Source organism: Vulpes lagopus, chromosome 9 (assembly GCF_018345385.1).
Source record: "Vulpes lagopus strain Blue_001 chromosome 9, ASM1834538v1, whole genome shotgun sequence".
Classification (NCBI taxonomy): Eukaryota; Metazoa; Chordata; class Mammalia; order Carnivora; family Canidae; genus Vulpes; species Vulpes lagopus.
Window position 1 is genome coordinate 63,607,495 of NC_054832.1, and position 16,204 is coordinate 63,623,698.

At 34.2% G+C, this 16,204-nt stretch overlaps 1 protein-coding gene across 1 annotated transcript in view; it reads left to right on the forward strand.

The window, feature by feature from the left end:
* The window catches only part of ARFGEF1 (ADP ribosylation factor guanine nucleotide exchange factor 1), a 141,409-nt gene that overhangs the window by 87,603 nt on the left and 37,602 nt on the right, over positions 1 to 16,204 (forward strand). The window contains exons 11-22 of the mRNA XM_041769300.1: positions 149 to 248; positions 359 to 498; positions 601 to 709; positions 1,416 to 1,617; positions 5,529 to 5,640; positions 5,983 to 6,188; positions 6,451 to 6,535; positions 8,535 to 8,706; positions 10,820 to 10,971; positions 14,496 to 14,624; positions 15,507 to 15,665; positions 15,909 to 16,059. Coding sequence (XP_041625234.1) covers positions 149 to 248; positions 359 to 498; positions 601 to 709; positions 1,416 to 1,617; positions 5,529 to 5,640; positions 5,983 to 6,188; positions 6,451 to 6,535; positions 8,535 to 8,706; positions 10,820 to 10,971; positions 14,496 to 14,624; positions 15,507 to 15,665; positions 15,909 to 16,059 — 1,717 coding nt within the window. The remainder of the gene's footprint in view (positions 1 to 148; positions 249 to 358; positions 499 to 600; positions 710 to 1,415; positions 1,618 to 5,528; positions 5,641 to 5,982; positions 6,189 to 6,450; positions 6,536 to 8,534; positions 8,707 to 10,819; positions 10,972 to 14,495; positions 14,625 to 15,506; positions 15,666 to 15,908; positions 16,060 to 16,204) is intronic.

The following is a 16,204-nucleotide window of genomic DNA, read 5'->3' on the forward strand; positions in this document are numbered from 1 at the left end:
CGTTTCAGAGATGGAACTCAAAAGGAGTTGAACTCCAGAGGAGCTTGGGTCCTAATAATCTCTGCTCTACAGCTTTGGAATATTTAAAAAGTGATCACATATGAATTATAAATAATATTTGAAACAGAAGTTTTCCCCCTCATCACAGGTGTTCTTTAAAGAAATTTTCCTCTACATTTTGGAAACTTCTACCAGCTCATTTGACCACAAATGGATGGTTATTCAGACATTGACAAGAATCTGTGCAGGTATTTGAAATTATCCTTATTATTTCTTTTTATTAAGAGATACTTAAGAGGCCAAAATATGCTCATATACTGATGCCTTTTGTTAAAAGTAATCTATTATATTATTACAGATGCTCAGAGTGTAGTGGATATTTATGTAAACTATGACTGTGATTTAAATGCAGCAAATATATTTGAAAGACTAGTAAATGATCTATCAAAAATTGCTCAAGGACGGGGCAGTCAAGAACTTGGTATGAGTAATGTTCAGGTAAGACCTTTAAAAGCATTTTCAAATTTAAACTTGGTCAAGGAAGAGCTATGTGTTTTCTTAAAAGATATTTTTGTTTTTATTCTTTTTATGAATTTGTAGGAATTGAGCCTGAGGAAAAAAGGTTTAGAATGTTTAGTGTCAATTTTGAAGTGTATGGTTGAGTGGAGTAAGGATCAGTATGTGAATCCCAACTCTCAGACAACTCTTGGTAAGGTGACATCTTGAGTTACAAATTCTTTGTCATTTCAAGTACATGGTATTTTGAAAAGGATAGTTCCAGTTGCCATTAGGCCATTTTTGTGACCTCCTCTAGCTGATAAAGAAACAATCTGTGTGAGTTAATATGGCTTTAAACTTACAGATTTCTGACTTAGTTATCCAAACTTTTTTGTTTCTAAATCTTCCTAGAAATATTTAAATATCATGTTAAAGTGAAGCTTTAACATATTTATGCAGCTTTGTGAAAAGATAATTATAGAAGAAATCTATACAAGCAAAGATGTTTTAAGAAGATTGACTTGTTCACCTGTGTTTGACATTTACCCTTACTAGGAGAAAAACTCATAGCTACAAGGCTACCATATAGTATTCTGTCAGTCAAGAATTTTTTTGAGGGAAAGTTATTTCTCATGAGGCATGAGCTGAGAGCAGAAACCCAGTGGATACTTAGCACTGCAACTGCAAAAATAACTTTTAATGGTGCAAATTATACACATTCTAATTTCAGTATGTTTTAATATCAAAGTATATGGTCTGTGATGGTACTCAGTATTTTGCTTGTATTGCATACTCATCTAAGAAACATGGAAATGTCTTGACAATTGTTTGGAGTTTTTGTTTTCTTTTTGTTTTTTACCTTTTACATTTTTTTTATTTGAAAGATTAATTTACTGTATCAGTCTTTCTACTTACAGGTCAGGAAAAACCCTTAGAGCAAGAGACAAGTGAGATCAAACACCCTGAGACAATAAACAGATATGGAAGTTTAAATTCCCTGGAGTCAACATCATCATCAGGAATAGGCAGCTACAGTACACAGATGTCTGGCACTGATAATCCAGAACAATTTGAAGTCCTAAAGCAACAAAAAGAAATAATAGAACAAGGAATAGATTTGTGAGTGTCCAATTTTAAGGAGAAATGTTATTGAATATCCTCTTGCTAGTACTGTATTACCCTTGCCCTGCATTTCTTTACATCTTCAGGTTATTTCTGTTACCATACCTTTCTCATACCACCTTTCATTGAGTAAAGCTGGGTGCAGTTCTACTGCATTGAAGACTTCTTAGTAGTTCCTTATTCAGCTCTCCTTTTTATTGAAATCTAGCCTAATAGACCCTTATAATGTACATTAAATTAATTTTGCAGCATATCTTAAATACTGTTGATGAATATCATCTCTGTAGTTTTGTATTGTTTATTTAGTAGCTCAATTATAAAATCCCCTGTTATATTTCCTAAGCAGATTACAAGTCAAAAATTTACAGTATGAAACTTCTTATGCTAGCTAACATTGTTGCTTTATAGGTTTTATATTTTCAGTTGGGTTGCAAATGTGCGACTCTTGTTATTAATCTATTGTTATGAATTTCATTTTTATGTGTTAATAAGGTACTAACCTTCTTTTCCAACTTGGCTACTCTGCCATTCCCAGATCTTGTGAAGTCAGTTTTCCCACTAAGCTGTATGGCATCAGCCTGCTCCTGGATTATTTCCTATCTAAGTAATACTGTGCTGCTTTTATTCCTCTAATTGCCCATCTCTTTCAAAGAGAAGCTAGGGAAAAATGAAGTTGCTGACATTTCTCTGTGGATCTAGCTACTATAAACTTAAAAATTCCCTAGTATATTTACTTGGTTTGCTACTTGTACTGTAAAGCATTTCTTCCTGACTTTTAAGCAGTGCCTTTTGGTGAATGATCAAGTTCCATTTTTTTATTGTTAATGTAAAAACAAAACAAAAAAAACAACAAAAATGTATGTACGTTTATTGTCATAAAGTTATAAAATCTCACAAAATTGCCTCAGGAAATAGCCATTAATAGTTCATTCATTCCAGTTTTTTAGTCAATATTTATCAAAGTCCCATCTGATACTGACATTATGCAAGGTCCTTGGGATACTTAATGAATGAAACAGCATGGCTTCTGAGGGACTCGAGGTCTAATATGTGTAATCAGACTTTTATATTGAAATTCTCTGCAAGTGTTACTCAGCAAACATATATTTGGGTTGGGACTATGTGCCAAGAACCATGAAAGCATTGCTTCTTATATTTAAGATTACAGTGTAAATATGGGCAAAAAATATTTTTCTAAAATAGTACTATGTATATTTAGTCCATAATCATATACAAAGTGGTACCAGGGTATGATAACTCTATTTGAATACTTGGGAGTAAGATGGAGTGGTCATAGGACTTCAAAGTGGAGGTTTCCTTAGTCTGTAGTCCTCCTTTCAGCCCCTGGACTTGTTCTCCACTTCATACTTATTCATGAGAATTCTTTCACATTGCTGTATTCTCATTACACTCTTTTATGACTTTGGCACCACTCTGTCTTATTTCTCCTACCATTCTGACCATGCCGCCTCAGTCTTGTTATGGACTATTTATCTCCTGCATATAACTTAGCATTTCCAGAGTTTTGTCCTTCAACTCTTTTCTTAGTTTGTAATTTCTTCTGAGTGATTGTGGTCTTTTTTATGACTTCAGCTACTACCACTCCCCAAGTGTTATTTTAACATAAATACCTCTACTGAAATTCAGGCTCATGTCAGTAATTGCCCATTGGACATCTCTGTTGTATATGGCTTAGCTTCTCACACTCAGTATGTCCATAGCCAAATTTATCAGTCTCTATTCTCTCCATAATCAGCCTCCCCAGTACTCCTACCCAAGAAAGAAATGACAAACAGAAAACTACTGTTTCTGTATTTCTTATTTAGGCTAGTAACCCCAGCATGCTACCAAATTTATAAGCTAGAATCCTGAGAGTTACCTAGATTTTCCCCTTGGAAAATCACTAAAAAGTCACTAAATCTTGATTGTACTTGCTAAACATCAATGCTATTTATCTTTTCTCTCCTCCCACAGGTAAGTCAAACTATCACCATTTCTTGCCTTGACTCATATAATCTTTTAATTGGCCTTTCTTTGGTCTTATTTATTCTATAGTCTTTTCTCACACTTAGCTAAAGTGAGCTCTCTTGAATGAAAGTCAGCTTCTGTTTCTCTCCCTTTTTGCTTTTAAAGAATAAAGTCACACTTTTTTATAATGGGATACAGTACCCTTCATGACATAGATATGCTGGACTCTGAGCTACATCACCTGCCATTTCTTTAGCTTACTTCATCCTTCCAACAATGCAAAGCTGTTTGTTATAATGTCATGCTGTTTTATGCTGCCATGTGTTAGTATGACCCGTTGCTCTCGGAGATGTTTTTTCTTTTTATGAAATACGTAGTCATTCCTCAAAGCTCAATTTCACAGTCACCTTCCCCAGGAAATATATCACAACCATCTGTGTTAGTTACTTCCTCTTCTATGCCATCTCACCTTGTCAATGCATTCATTAGTTATTGCATTTTACTATTAGAATTTTTTTAAAAATCAAGTTTATTTTATTAGGGAGAAAGCCTTCAGAGAGCAGAGATTGTGCTTATCTCAGTGAAAAATGTTTGATTTTAATTTATGGTATGAATTAGGACTTGACAGGAATCATCCAGACAGGACAAGTAAGGACATTGCAGACAACGAGAATGACCTGTGCAGTAGCACAGGAGGGAGGAATGTCTGAGGACTATTGGGCAGCATGGCAGAGGCAGGTACTCGAAGGAGATGAAACGAGAGCATTGAATTGGATCCAGATTCCAGATTCTCCTTGTAAATAAGTTTTTGTCTTGTCTTCTTCACTTTGGCCTGCTATGTGTTGAAAGATTTTAGTCAGAGAAGCAGCAGCAGCAGCAGATTTTTGTTTTGGAACAATGACTTGACCAGTAACCTGAAGGATGGATTAGAATGTCAACAAAACAAAAGATAGCAAGACCGTTTAAGTACTGTTATCCAGGTGACAGGTGATGAGGGACCAGAATAATTTGTGGTAAAATAAAAGTAGAAACTAAATGATGTGGAAACAAGGAGGTGACCTTTTAACTGAATCTGTAAGCATGAAGGAGTTTTACAGTGAATGGAGCAGGTAAAGGACATGCAGACTACAGAAATGCACTCTGCTTAGGGAATGAGAATAGGATATGTTGGAGTAGATGGGTGAGAGGGGATGAGGGGATAAACTGGAGCTGTATTGAGAAAGACTTTGTGTATCAGTCTAGTCAGTTTTGACTTGACTTTGAAATCATTGGGTTTCTAGGGATGTTTTTTAATAAAGGAAATTATGCTGTCAGATTATGGTTAAAACAGTCTCCAGAATTTAAATTCTTTACTTTAAAAGCAGGAAACTGGGATCCCTGGGTGGCGCAGCGGTTTGGCGCCTGCCTTTGGCCCAGGGCGCGATCCTGGAGACCTGGGATCGAATCCCACGTCAGGCCCCCGGTGCATGGAGCCTGCTTCTCCCTCTGCCTGTGTCTCTGCCCCTCTCTCTCTCTCTCTGTGACTATCATAAATAAATAAAAATTAAAAGAAAAATAAAAATAAAAGCAGGAAACTTAGAGTTAATCCATGGGTATACATGGAATGAACCAAGATTACTTGAACATTAAGGAGAATATAAATATTAAAGGCATGAGATAGATAGTATTTATATCCTTACTCAAAACTTATCCATTATATGACATTATCTCACAAGTCTGTGAAATGATCCATATCATTGATAGAGATAGCCTTTTGCTTCAGACTTCTGAGAAAAGAAAAATAAAACTTTGCATAATAAGTTTTGTATATTCATGCACTGATTATGTTAAATATACTTATTTTCTAAGTGGTACTAGAAAATTAATTTATTATAGCTTAAGATCTTCTTTTCAAATAGTTTTCTGTTTCTAATGTTTCTATTAACTTTAATATCATCTAGGTTTAATAAAAAACCAAAGAGAGGAATACAGTACCTCCAAGAACAAGGGATGCTTGGCACTACACCTGAAGATATTGCCCAATTCTTACATCAAGAGGAAAGATTAGACTCTGTAAGAATACTAATTTTTTCATTATAACCTTCTCTGTAAAATTCCTTTTTAAGTTAATAATAATAATACATACTGTTTCCCCTTTAAGATGCCCTTCTAAGTATGTAAAACTTAAAGAATAACCTAATTTTTCTTAATTTTGCCTTTTAATTTTTCTAAACTCAAAAAGACTTTTTTTTATAAATAAATTTAGTATGTTTAACTTTCAGCTTCACATTAGATATAGTTAACCCTGTAGTCAAAACCTGTGAATCTTACAGATTTTTCTGCTACTTAAATGTCTCCGTGGCAAGTGTAACATTTCATTAGGATATCCGTTTTTTTTAATCTTTTGTCCTTTAGACTCAAGTGGGTGAGTTCCTGGGAGATAATGATAAATTTAACAAAGAAGTCATGTATGCATATGTGGATCAACATGACTTTTCAGGAAAAGACTTTGTTTCAGCCCTTCGTATGTTTCTGGAAGGATTCCGTCTTCCAGGGGAAGCTCAGAAAATTGATCGATTGATGGAAAAATTTGCTGCAAGATACCTTGAATGCAACCAAGGGTAAGCAAGATTCACATTCAAGTATTTATGATTGCCAGCTATATCCAAGAAGCTATGTTTGGGAGCATCAGAAGATTCATCATCTCCTGCCGCCAGAGAACTTATATTGTCTATGATCTAGAATTGATTTAAAAAAAAAAAAACTGTAGTATAAGCTAATACATAAATCCTGAAAGAGAAAATTATGGAGCTTCGAGATCTTTTATTCAAATGCAGCTGTGAAACAATAAAAGTTTATAACATGATACATTTATTTTTCCAGACAAACCCTTTTTGCTAGTGCAGATACTGCTTATGTTTTGGCTTATTCAATTATCATGCTGACCACAGATCTTCACAGTCCACAGGTATGTACTATGTATAATAGATAGTACAGATTAAATAAGTTACTTGAATTCAGTAAGCAGTCGTTAAAATTTTAATCTTATTTAGTGAAACCAGTCACCAAATTGAGATATTTAATTTGGTGTAGCATTCATTTTACAAATGTGGTTTCTGGGGCCATTTGAGGTGGCTCAGTTGATTGAGTGTCCGACTCAGGGTCAACCCTGATCTCAGGGTTGGAAGATGGAGCCTTGCGTTAGGCTCCACACTCAGCAGGGAGCCTGCTGAGATTCTTTCTCTTTCTCTGCCCTTCCCCCAGCTCAGTCTCTCTCTTTTCTCTCTCTCTCTCGCTCTGTCAAAATAAATCTTTTTTTTTTTTTTTTTTTTAATTTTGAGAGAGCAAGAGAGAGTGCATGAGAGCATAAACAGGGGGAGGGGCAGAGCGAGAAGCAGACTCCCCACTGAGCAGGGAGCCCACTGTGGGGCTGGATCCCAGAACCCTAGGATCATGACCTGAGCCGAAGGCAGAGGCTTAACTGACTAAGACACACAGGTACTCCTAAATAAATAAATAATTTAAAAAATGCAATTTCTGGTAATAATTCTAATTAGACTTCCAGATATCTATAAAATAAGTCTGTATTTGTTTCATGATAGCTGGATAAAGCTTAAGATAAATTTTACGAATATGTATATAGTTCTTCTGCCTATACTTATTACAACATGGAAAAACACTATATATGAACTTTATTTTTTCTTTTAAACATTTGAAACTTAAACAATAGGGTGGTTAGTGTGGGAATCCACAGAATCCACACTTTCTGTGCTCATGACCCAGCTTCTACAGTTACCCACTATGGCCAGCTCACTTTGCAGATAATTGTGTTTTTTTAATTTTAAAATTGAAGGTCTATGGCAACTCTGCATCAAGCAAGTCTGTCATCACCGTTTTTCCAACAGCATTTGCTCATTTCAGGTCTCTGTCACATTTTGGTGATTCTCACAATATATCAAACTTCTTCATTACTATTGCATTTATTAGGGTGATCTGTGATCAGTGATTAGGACTCCTTGAAAACTCAGATGATGACTAGTATTTTTTATCAGTAAAATATTTTTGAATTAAGGTATGCACATTGGGTTTTTTTTTTTTAAGACGTAATGCTATTGCATGCTTAATGGGCTATAGTATAGTATAAATATAATTTTTATATGCACTAGGAAACAAAATTCATTTGACTCACTGCATTGCAATACTCACTTTATCGTGGTAGTCTGGACCCAAACAGTTTCTCCGAGGTATGCCTGTATCTTCAGAGATGTCATAAGATCTCCTGGATTTTGTCCATCTGGGTTTTTGGAGATAAAAATATTTTGGCTGTGCTAGTTCTCAAGTTTGGTGACAGGGCTACATCCTATAAACTACAAACTTATACTCTACAGATTGATCAAGGTATGCTATAGGACATTCCTGTTCAGGGTGTTCTTAACAAGACAATATTCAAAGGATACTTCACCTGGACCACCTAACCTTCATTTGCCATGATGAGTCAGTCAGAAAGATTGTTACCTGATTTTAAATGAATTCAGCTGTTACTGTGCAGCCAGTGTTAATATAAAATTAGCTTTTAAGTCAGTATAACATATTTATGTTTTCCCAAACTAAGATTTGAATCTTTTTGATACCATCTGTTTTTCATACTTGTCATGGTCCTTTTTAAAGACTCTAGCTAGAGCTCTGAAACCTTGGGCAAAAACAAATAATTTCATTATTTGATTTCCCTGTTTCTTACTATAAATTACTTATGTGCCCATCAGAGAAGATGAATTAGCATATGCCAGGATAGGTCTTTTCTATATTGCTTTTTTTTCTGTGACTGTTTTCATTTTAATACATATTTTGTTAAATATTTTCCCTTTCCTGTCCTCAAAGTATTTATAAATTCCCTTTTTTTAAAGAATATTCATAAAATAGTATTTTTAAAGTAAGTTTTAGGAATTATAATGGTTTTTCATTTTTAGGTTAAAAATAAAATGACAAAGGAGCAGTACATTAAGATGAATAGAGGTATCAATGACAGTAAAGACCTTCCTGAAGAGTATTTATCAGCCATCTATAATGAAATAGCTGGAAAAAAGATATCACTGAAAGAAACAAAAGAACTCACAATCCCTACAAAATCAAGTAAGCAAAGTAAGTATCCAAATCAATTGAATTCTGATTGTTCAGGAGGAAAATTATGGTTTCCTAAGAGTTTTTCACTTGATTTAAAGTAAATCAGTTACTATTCTAACGAAAAGTATTATACAGTTTGCTGATCTGATTATATTTTTTTCCACATTTTGAGTAAAAATAGCACTGAACAGTGATCAACAGAAAATGCTACATAACATGCATGGATTAGTGTGCACTTAATATATACTTGTCAGTTTTTCAGCAAATCTCAGCATGGATTTGGAGGTTAGCAAGACTGCTTATGCAGCCTCAATAGACTTCAATTCTGTCTTTTTCTGCCACCTCATTATCTATACAAGTAACACAATTCTATCCATCTATTGTTACACATAAACACAAGCTGGAAGTCGGAATGATTCAAGGAGATGGGGAAGTTTAGAACTGTGAGGGAGCTTGTGGAGTTGGAAATCACTCCTTCAGATGTCCCAAACATTATATTGTTACAGAGGTCCTAGATCTAATCAGCATGAAAAGCCAACTGTAGGTGGCTTCATTCTAGACATTCTGTGTATGTGGACAGTGGTAATTAAATCAGAGCTAAAATCTGACTATAAAAAATAAGATGAGGGTAGTGGCTCAGGAGTATAGCAGTAATACGGAAAGAACACTCTTGCCTTTCTGAGCACTCCACTTGGGAATGAAATCTCAAGCTTTATCTCACAGAACACATTGCAGTAGCACAATTCTGTCGACAGGAGAGGAACAAAAACCCATGTGATATGTGTATTTCCAGAAGTTGATGAAGAATTATGAGAGTCAAGGGCTAGGTAGGTGTTAGAAGAAATAGTAAAGCATAAATGGCCTTATCTTATGGAATAATGTAGAGGATGATTCTAAGGAATTTTAGTGCTCCCCTCATTTTATCAGTGAGGAAACTGAAGTCCAAAGAGGTTAGGAAACTTAGAATCTATAAGCTGAGTATAATGTAAAAAACTTCTGTTAAATCTCTATATCTAAAACCCAAAGAGTGGCAAAGCCAAATCTTGAACTAGGCATCCTTGGCTCATCATATTGCAGTTCAGTAGCAATCAGCAACTTATTTGGTCATATTATTTTTATCTCTTCTGCTAATAATATTGTTAAATATGCTGCTCAAGATTTCACACCGAAGGAGATGCCAATTCTCTGGTTCAGTTTTCTTCTTCAAACCCGTAATAAAACGTCTTCTATCCTTCTTTCTCCGGCCTATTTTATACATGATGGTAGAGTATCAATGAGAAGCAGCGGGCAGCCTGGGTGACTCAGCGGTTTAGTGCCACCTTTCAGTCCAGGGCATGATCCTGGAGACCTGGGATCGAGTCCCACGTCAGGCTCCCTGCATGGAGCCTGCTTCTCCCTCTGCCTGTGTCTCTGCCTCTCTCTCTCTCTCTCTCTCTCTCTCTCTCTGTCTCTATGAATAAATAAATAAAATCTTTTTTAAAAAAAAGAGAAGCAGGATATGGAAAGGATGTGGGTGTACTGAAATACTAATTTCATTCTGGAATGTTAGGGCCACTCTTTTCTTTTTAACTCAGAAATTGTCATTCAAGCCTGTGTCATCCAGGGATGCCCTTGCCTTTTATCTTTCTCTCCCTATTCTCCTATCCCATGTTTGGGTTGTTTCCCTAGTAGTTTCACTGTGGCAGATTTATAACTACTCTCTTCCCTTCTTACAGGTTTTCCACTTATCCCTTAGTTCAGGATTTTTTTCTCCCATTTTTGAGGTATAATTCATATAACATAAAATTAAACATTTTGAACAGTTGAGTAGTATTTAGTACATTCACATTCTCGTGCAACCACCACCTTTGTAGTTCCAAAACATTTTCATCACCCAAAATAAAACCTTGTACCATTAAACCTAACATTCCCTCCCTCTTCGCAGCCTCTGGCTAACACCAGTCTGCTCTTTTAATGGATTTACCTACTCTGGATATTTTATATAAATGGAGTCATACCTTGTGTGATCTTTTGTGTCTGACTTTTTAAGACTATATCTAATTAGTAGTAATAATTGATGGTATTTATTTTATAGTAAAAAAGCACTTAACATGCTTTATATTTTAAATACTGATAGTGTTTGTTATTTCAGATGTAGCCAGTGAAAAACAAAGAAGGCTTCTCTATAACTTAGAAATGGAACAAATGGCCAAGACAGCAAAAGCTCTCATGGAGGCTGTGAGCCATGTTCAGGCACCTTTTACAAGTGCAACACATTTGGAGCATGTGAGACCCATGTTTAAGGTAAGAATTCCTGGTAACTTTTGGTTATGGTATACGTTTATATATAATTTTCTTCAGCATGTTTTTAGGTTAAGGAAATACAGTGACTATAGCCCATTAATACAGACCTGTAAGCAAAAGCAATGTTATTTAGAATATAGCAGATATATATGTTTTCTTAAAGAGAATGTGAAAACTTATACATATTGGCGATAAGTATATGATCTTAAGAAAAGGATGGAAAGATTTCAGAGAATGATCATTAATTCTTGGCCTGGTTTTCTCCACATGAGTTCTGTTCAAACCTTTGGAGTTACGTCAAATTTCAAAGTGATCTTGAACTTTTGGCCCAGGAACTCACATGAGGGTTCTGAATATACCTGGTACCCAGAGAGGAGAGCAAAGAACAAAAAAAGCAAGCAGTATTTATGTTTATAGGTTCATCTAGTAAGAATGCTATTTACTGGTTCTTTAAAATTTGATTGCTTGTTCCTTCGTTGCTCTTGTTCTTTTTTTCCTATCCTTTCTCCAAAATTTGAGAGTAAGTAAGCAGTGAATTGATCAGAATTACAGGGAAATAGAGGAGAGTCTAGTCAAGTGTGAAAAGGGAAAAGGAGTAAAGTACATTCCAGTTTGTGAGACAGTGTGGTAAGATGGTCTGTGGAGGCTAAAGATTGTAATTAGAGTTTTCATTCATATATTAAGTACACCTATGCATGGGCAGTAAAAGATGACTACAACATACCTGTTTTCTTTTAGCTCTAAATTTTTATAGTTCTACGTCTAATGTCTGTGAAGTATCGTTATTTCTAAAAGTGGAAGAATTGTAGGATGAGGAAGAGAGGTGTAGGGGAGGAGTAGAACCAGCCTTATCTTTGAAATAATAAAGTGATATAAAAATACAAGAAACACTTTCTCTATTACAAAACATTTTATAAAGCAGCTTTTTGGTTTATTTTGAATAGTCTTACACTCTTGATTTTCTTCTCAAATGTTTTTGGTTGGAGGAGGTAGAGAATGAAAAAAAAAAAAAAAACAGAAGAAGGGGTTCTCCTGGGTGGCTTAATCGTTTAAGCGTTTGCCTTCAGCTCAGTCATGATCCCTGGGTCCTGGGATCAAGCTCGCATTAGGCTCCCTGCTCAGTGGAATCTGCTTCTCCCTCTACCTCACACTCCCTCCTCTCTCTCTGTCAAATACATAAAATCTTTAAAAAAAAACAAAAACAAAAACAGAAGAGGGAGCCAATCATAATTCTATTACTCAGAAAAAACTTCTGTTAATGTTTATATTATATACTACTTTTTAAGTCTTAATTGAATAATTGTGACTGTACTATACGTAGAATTTTGTATCTTGCTATTTATCACATAAGTATTTTCTTGTATCATTAAAAATTCTTCATAAATATTTTTGATTATTCTCTAGATCTAGTTCACTTAAACATCTTCTAAGCTAGAATTAAGAATCTCTCCTCTTATCACTGTTTCTACTTCCATTAGCCTCTCCACACATCCTCATTTCTCATCCTTATTATTATAGTGTCCCAACTGGTATCTGTAGGTCTATTTTTGTACTCCTCTTATCCATTTACAGAAGCTAGACTGATCATTTTAAAATACAAAATGAAATGTTGCCTTCTTCCTAAACTAACACACCTGCGACATCTACAGCCTTGCATGATCTGGCTCCACCTGCCTTTCCAGCCTCATTGCTAGGTTTCTTCTAACTTTACTGTAGTCACACGCTAGCAATTCAGTTTCTAGAATGTCCTAAATTATTTTCTCTTCAGAGTATTCTTATAAGCTGTGTCTTTTGTCTAGAATGCTCTTTGCTTCTTTGTCCAAATAGTTTTCACCTTAAATGTTACCTTCTCAGACAGTTCTGCCCTACCCCCACCATCCATATTTGGTCCCTTTTCATAATATGCTATGCTTATCCTTCATTGTATTTATAACAGTTTGTGTTTATACATTTACTTATTTTAAAATTTAATGTCTGTCTCTTTACTAGACTTAAGTTCCATGAGGTAAGGGACTGTGTCTGCTCTGTTCATTTTTCCCAGTGTCTAGCACCATTCTTGACTTTGTAGTAAGTGCTCAATAAACAAGCATTGACTAGCAGAATGAGAGATTTCTAGGATGTGATATAATATTAAGGTATACAAATATAATTAAGAATCTTTTTAAATATTGCCAAATTGTATTTTACATTATACATTTATGAACAGATAATTTCACTGACCCCTGGATATTATTTAGGTATAGTTTGATAGGAAAAATCATTGTCTTTTAATTCCTAATGGAGTTAAACATATTTTTCACTGGCTTAAGAACCATTTATACTTAGTCTTGTATAAAATATTGCACAGGTTTTTGAATAGTTGTATTGTTTCTTTACTTACAATAGAACATGTGATTTATTACTTCCATGTGGTACTTCATATTTTAAAAGTACTCCACTTCATATGCTTCCCAAAGCATCTGTCTATAGTGGAGTCCATGTTTTAAGGAGAAAGAAAATGAGGTTCAGAGAGATTAAATAAGCAGCAAACCTAGGACTAGAAATTAGGTACTGTGGCCTATGTTCCTTCGTTTAGAAATTATATACTTTAACTTCTAAACTTTCTGATGTTACAAACAAAACTTTGGTCAATCCTTTGGGTAATGTTTTTCTAAATAATCTTAAAAACTTTTTAGATCTTTTTAAAATTCCAGGTGTCATTTTTACAGCACACAGGTATAAATCTTTTTCATCTCTGTAGTTATCTAGGTACAGAGTTTTGCTTCATTAGAACTTAATTAAAAGCAACAAATACTCGCATTAGTCAATTCAGAGTCACACAGGCACACAACAATGTACGCACATGTTTTGATGTTAAAATTTTCAGTAGTCCAAGAGTAGCCCTTTTTGTTTATTTTACATTACAGTTTTAACATTACTAGGTATTCAGTGCTGCCTACTGGTAAATTTAGTATTTGTTGGTTTTTGCAGCTTGTAACAAAGAAATATTTTATCGAACTATATTTTTAAGTATTGGCCAACTAGAAACCAGAGATATCACTGATGTTTCAATGTAAAATATTTGACTATAAAAAAATGTAAGGCTAAATGGTGTCCAGGGAACAAGTGTAAAGAAAAAGAATAATGTAATTATTGCAAGTAGAAAATGACTAAAAGAATTTTCTTAGAAATAAAGTGTGAAATACTGCAAGGGACAAAGCTTACAGAGAGAGAGATGAGATCTGAAACTAGGGGTAAGACTAATATCAACAGTTCCCATTTCTTATTGACGTTAATAATTTATAGATGCTGTGCTCAAAATATACTTAATGTCCTCTACTGAATTTGTAGTTTTGCTGTCCCACTTATTTAAGCCCAGGCAACATTATGTAATTTTTCCCCAGAAAAACTCAATTGCTTTTTTTTAAGAACTGCCTCAAATCATTTATTATCTGAAGCTTTTGATAACTATTAATATATTGCTATCATAAAATTTAATTATCACTTGATGCTCACTATATAGTTTAAATTTTTAATTTTTCTAGTTGGCTTGGACACCTTTTCTGGCTGCATTTAGTGTGGGCCTGCAAGATTGTGATGATACTGAAGTAGCCTCTCTTTGCCTGGAAGGTATAAGATGTGCAATCAGAATTGCATGCATTTTCAGCATTCAGGTAACAAAGAATTTTGCCTTTGTAGCCAGTCTGGAAAACGTAAATTACTTAGGTCATTACTATAATTAAAAATATTTTTTGTGTTTGACTTACTAAAAACCTAATCTCAAGTTTATGATGGAATTTAAATTAATCTAATATTTAAGTTTCCAAGAAGCTGTGACAGAAGGGGTAGCTCTATATTGATGCATCTGGAATTCATCATAATAATTTGGTTTGCAGTTTTTTTCTCTATAAAATATTAGCTCTATCCAGAGTTTCTAAGACTCTGAATTTTTATGTTAATTTGAATATCTTACTTAAATATGTTGCATGTTCATACTTACTGAATCATATTTTTTCCTACTTATGTGCTTATATAGATTACTTTATAACTTCACTTAAACCTAGGGAAAGTTATCTTGAAGAGAACTAAGTATCTAGTACTTACTTTTCATGAAGACAAAGCCCTTCTAGTAACTTAAATATTTTGATAATAAATTTTAGCAAAAGCTTGCTTTAAAAAGAAAAACCCATTTCACATTTGTTTATGAATGTGGCTTAAAAAGCACAGCCTAGCTGTAGAGAAAAAAATGAACAAATTTACAAATCAGGTTTCTGCTGGTCTGCACAGTACTTGAAATATAAGCACTCCAGGAATGCTTTTTATTATATGAGTTCATTGTTGTCACTAAAATCTCATCTTGATTTGACATCTCCATTGCCTTAAATTTTAGAAATTCGTCCTTTTCTACTTCGTTTATAATCTTAAAATAAATAAAAACACTCTAGTTTGAGGTATGTAATTTGTCAGTTAAAAACCTAACAAGTAAAGCGTTAGGGAATTAGAGATCACTCTATTGTGTTTATAACAATGTAAGTGTACTTTTCTCTTTTTTATAGCTGGAAAGAGATGCGTATGTCCAGGCACTAGCAAGATTTACCTTACTTACAGTGAGTTCTGGTATTACTGAAATGAAACAAAAGAACATTGACACAATAAAAACACTTATCACAGTGGCTCATACAGATGGAAATTATTTAGGAAATTCATGGCATGAGGTATAAGCTCTTTATTTACAACTCTGTAATTTGGTTTATAAAATGATTTAATGCTAAATATTCTATCACTGATATGCTTAAGTTTTTTGGGAAAAATTAACTTAGTACATTCAGGATATATTTATTTAGCTTTTTATAATGTATAATGTAGCCTGTATTTAAATCCTGGCTGCATACACTAAAGTATTGTGAACATTTTTAACATGGAATTTAATTCTTTTTGTTGTTTTTTTAATAATGAAGATTCTGAAGTGCATCAGTCAGTTGGAGCTTGCACAACTTATAGGAACTGGAGTGAAACCTCGATACATTTCTGGAACAGTACGAGGCAGAGAAGGATCTCTTACTGGAACAAAAGATCAGGCTCCTGATGAATTTGTGGGTCTGGGGCTAGGTGAGAAATTTTTAAATTATTTTTATGAACTATGAAAGATTATTAACTTGTTCAAAATATGTAAGTTTATTGTAGCAGTGAAACACAATTCGAGGGACATGATAAAATGCCCTTTGACTAACCTTATGGAAAAGCAGGAAGACCA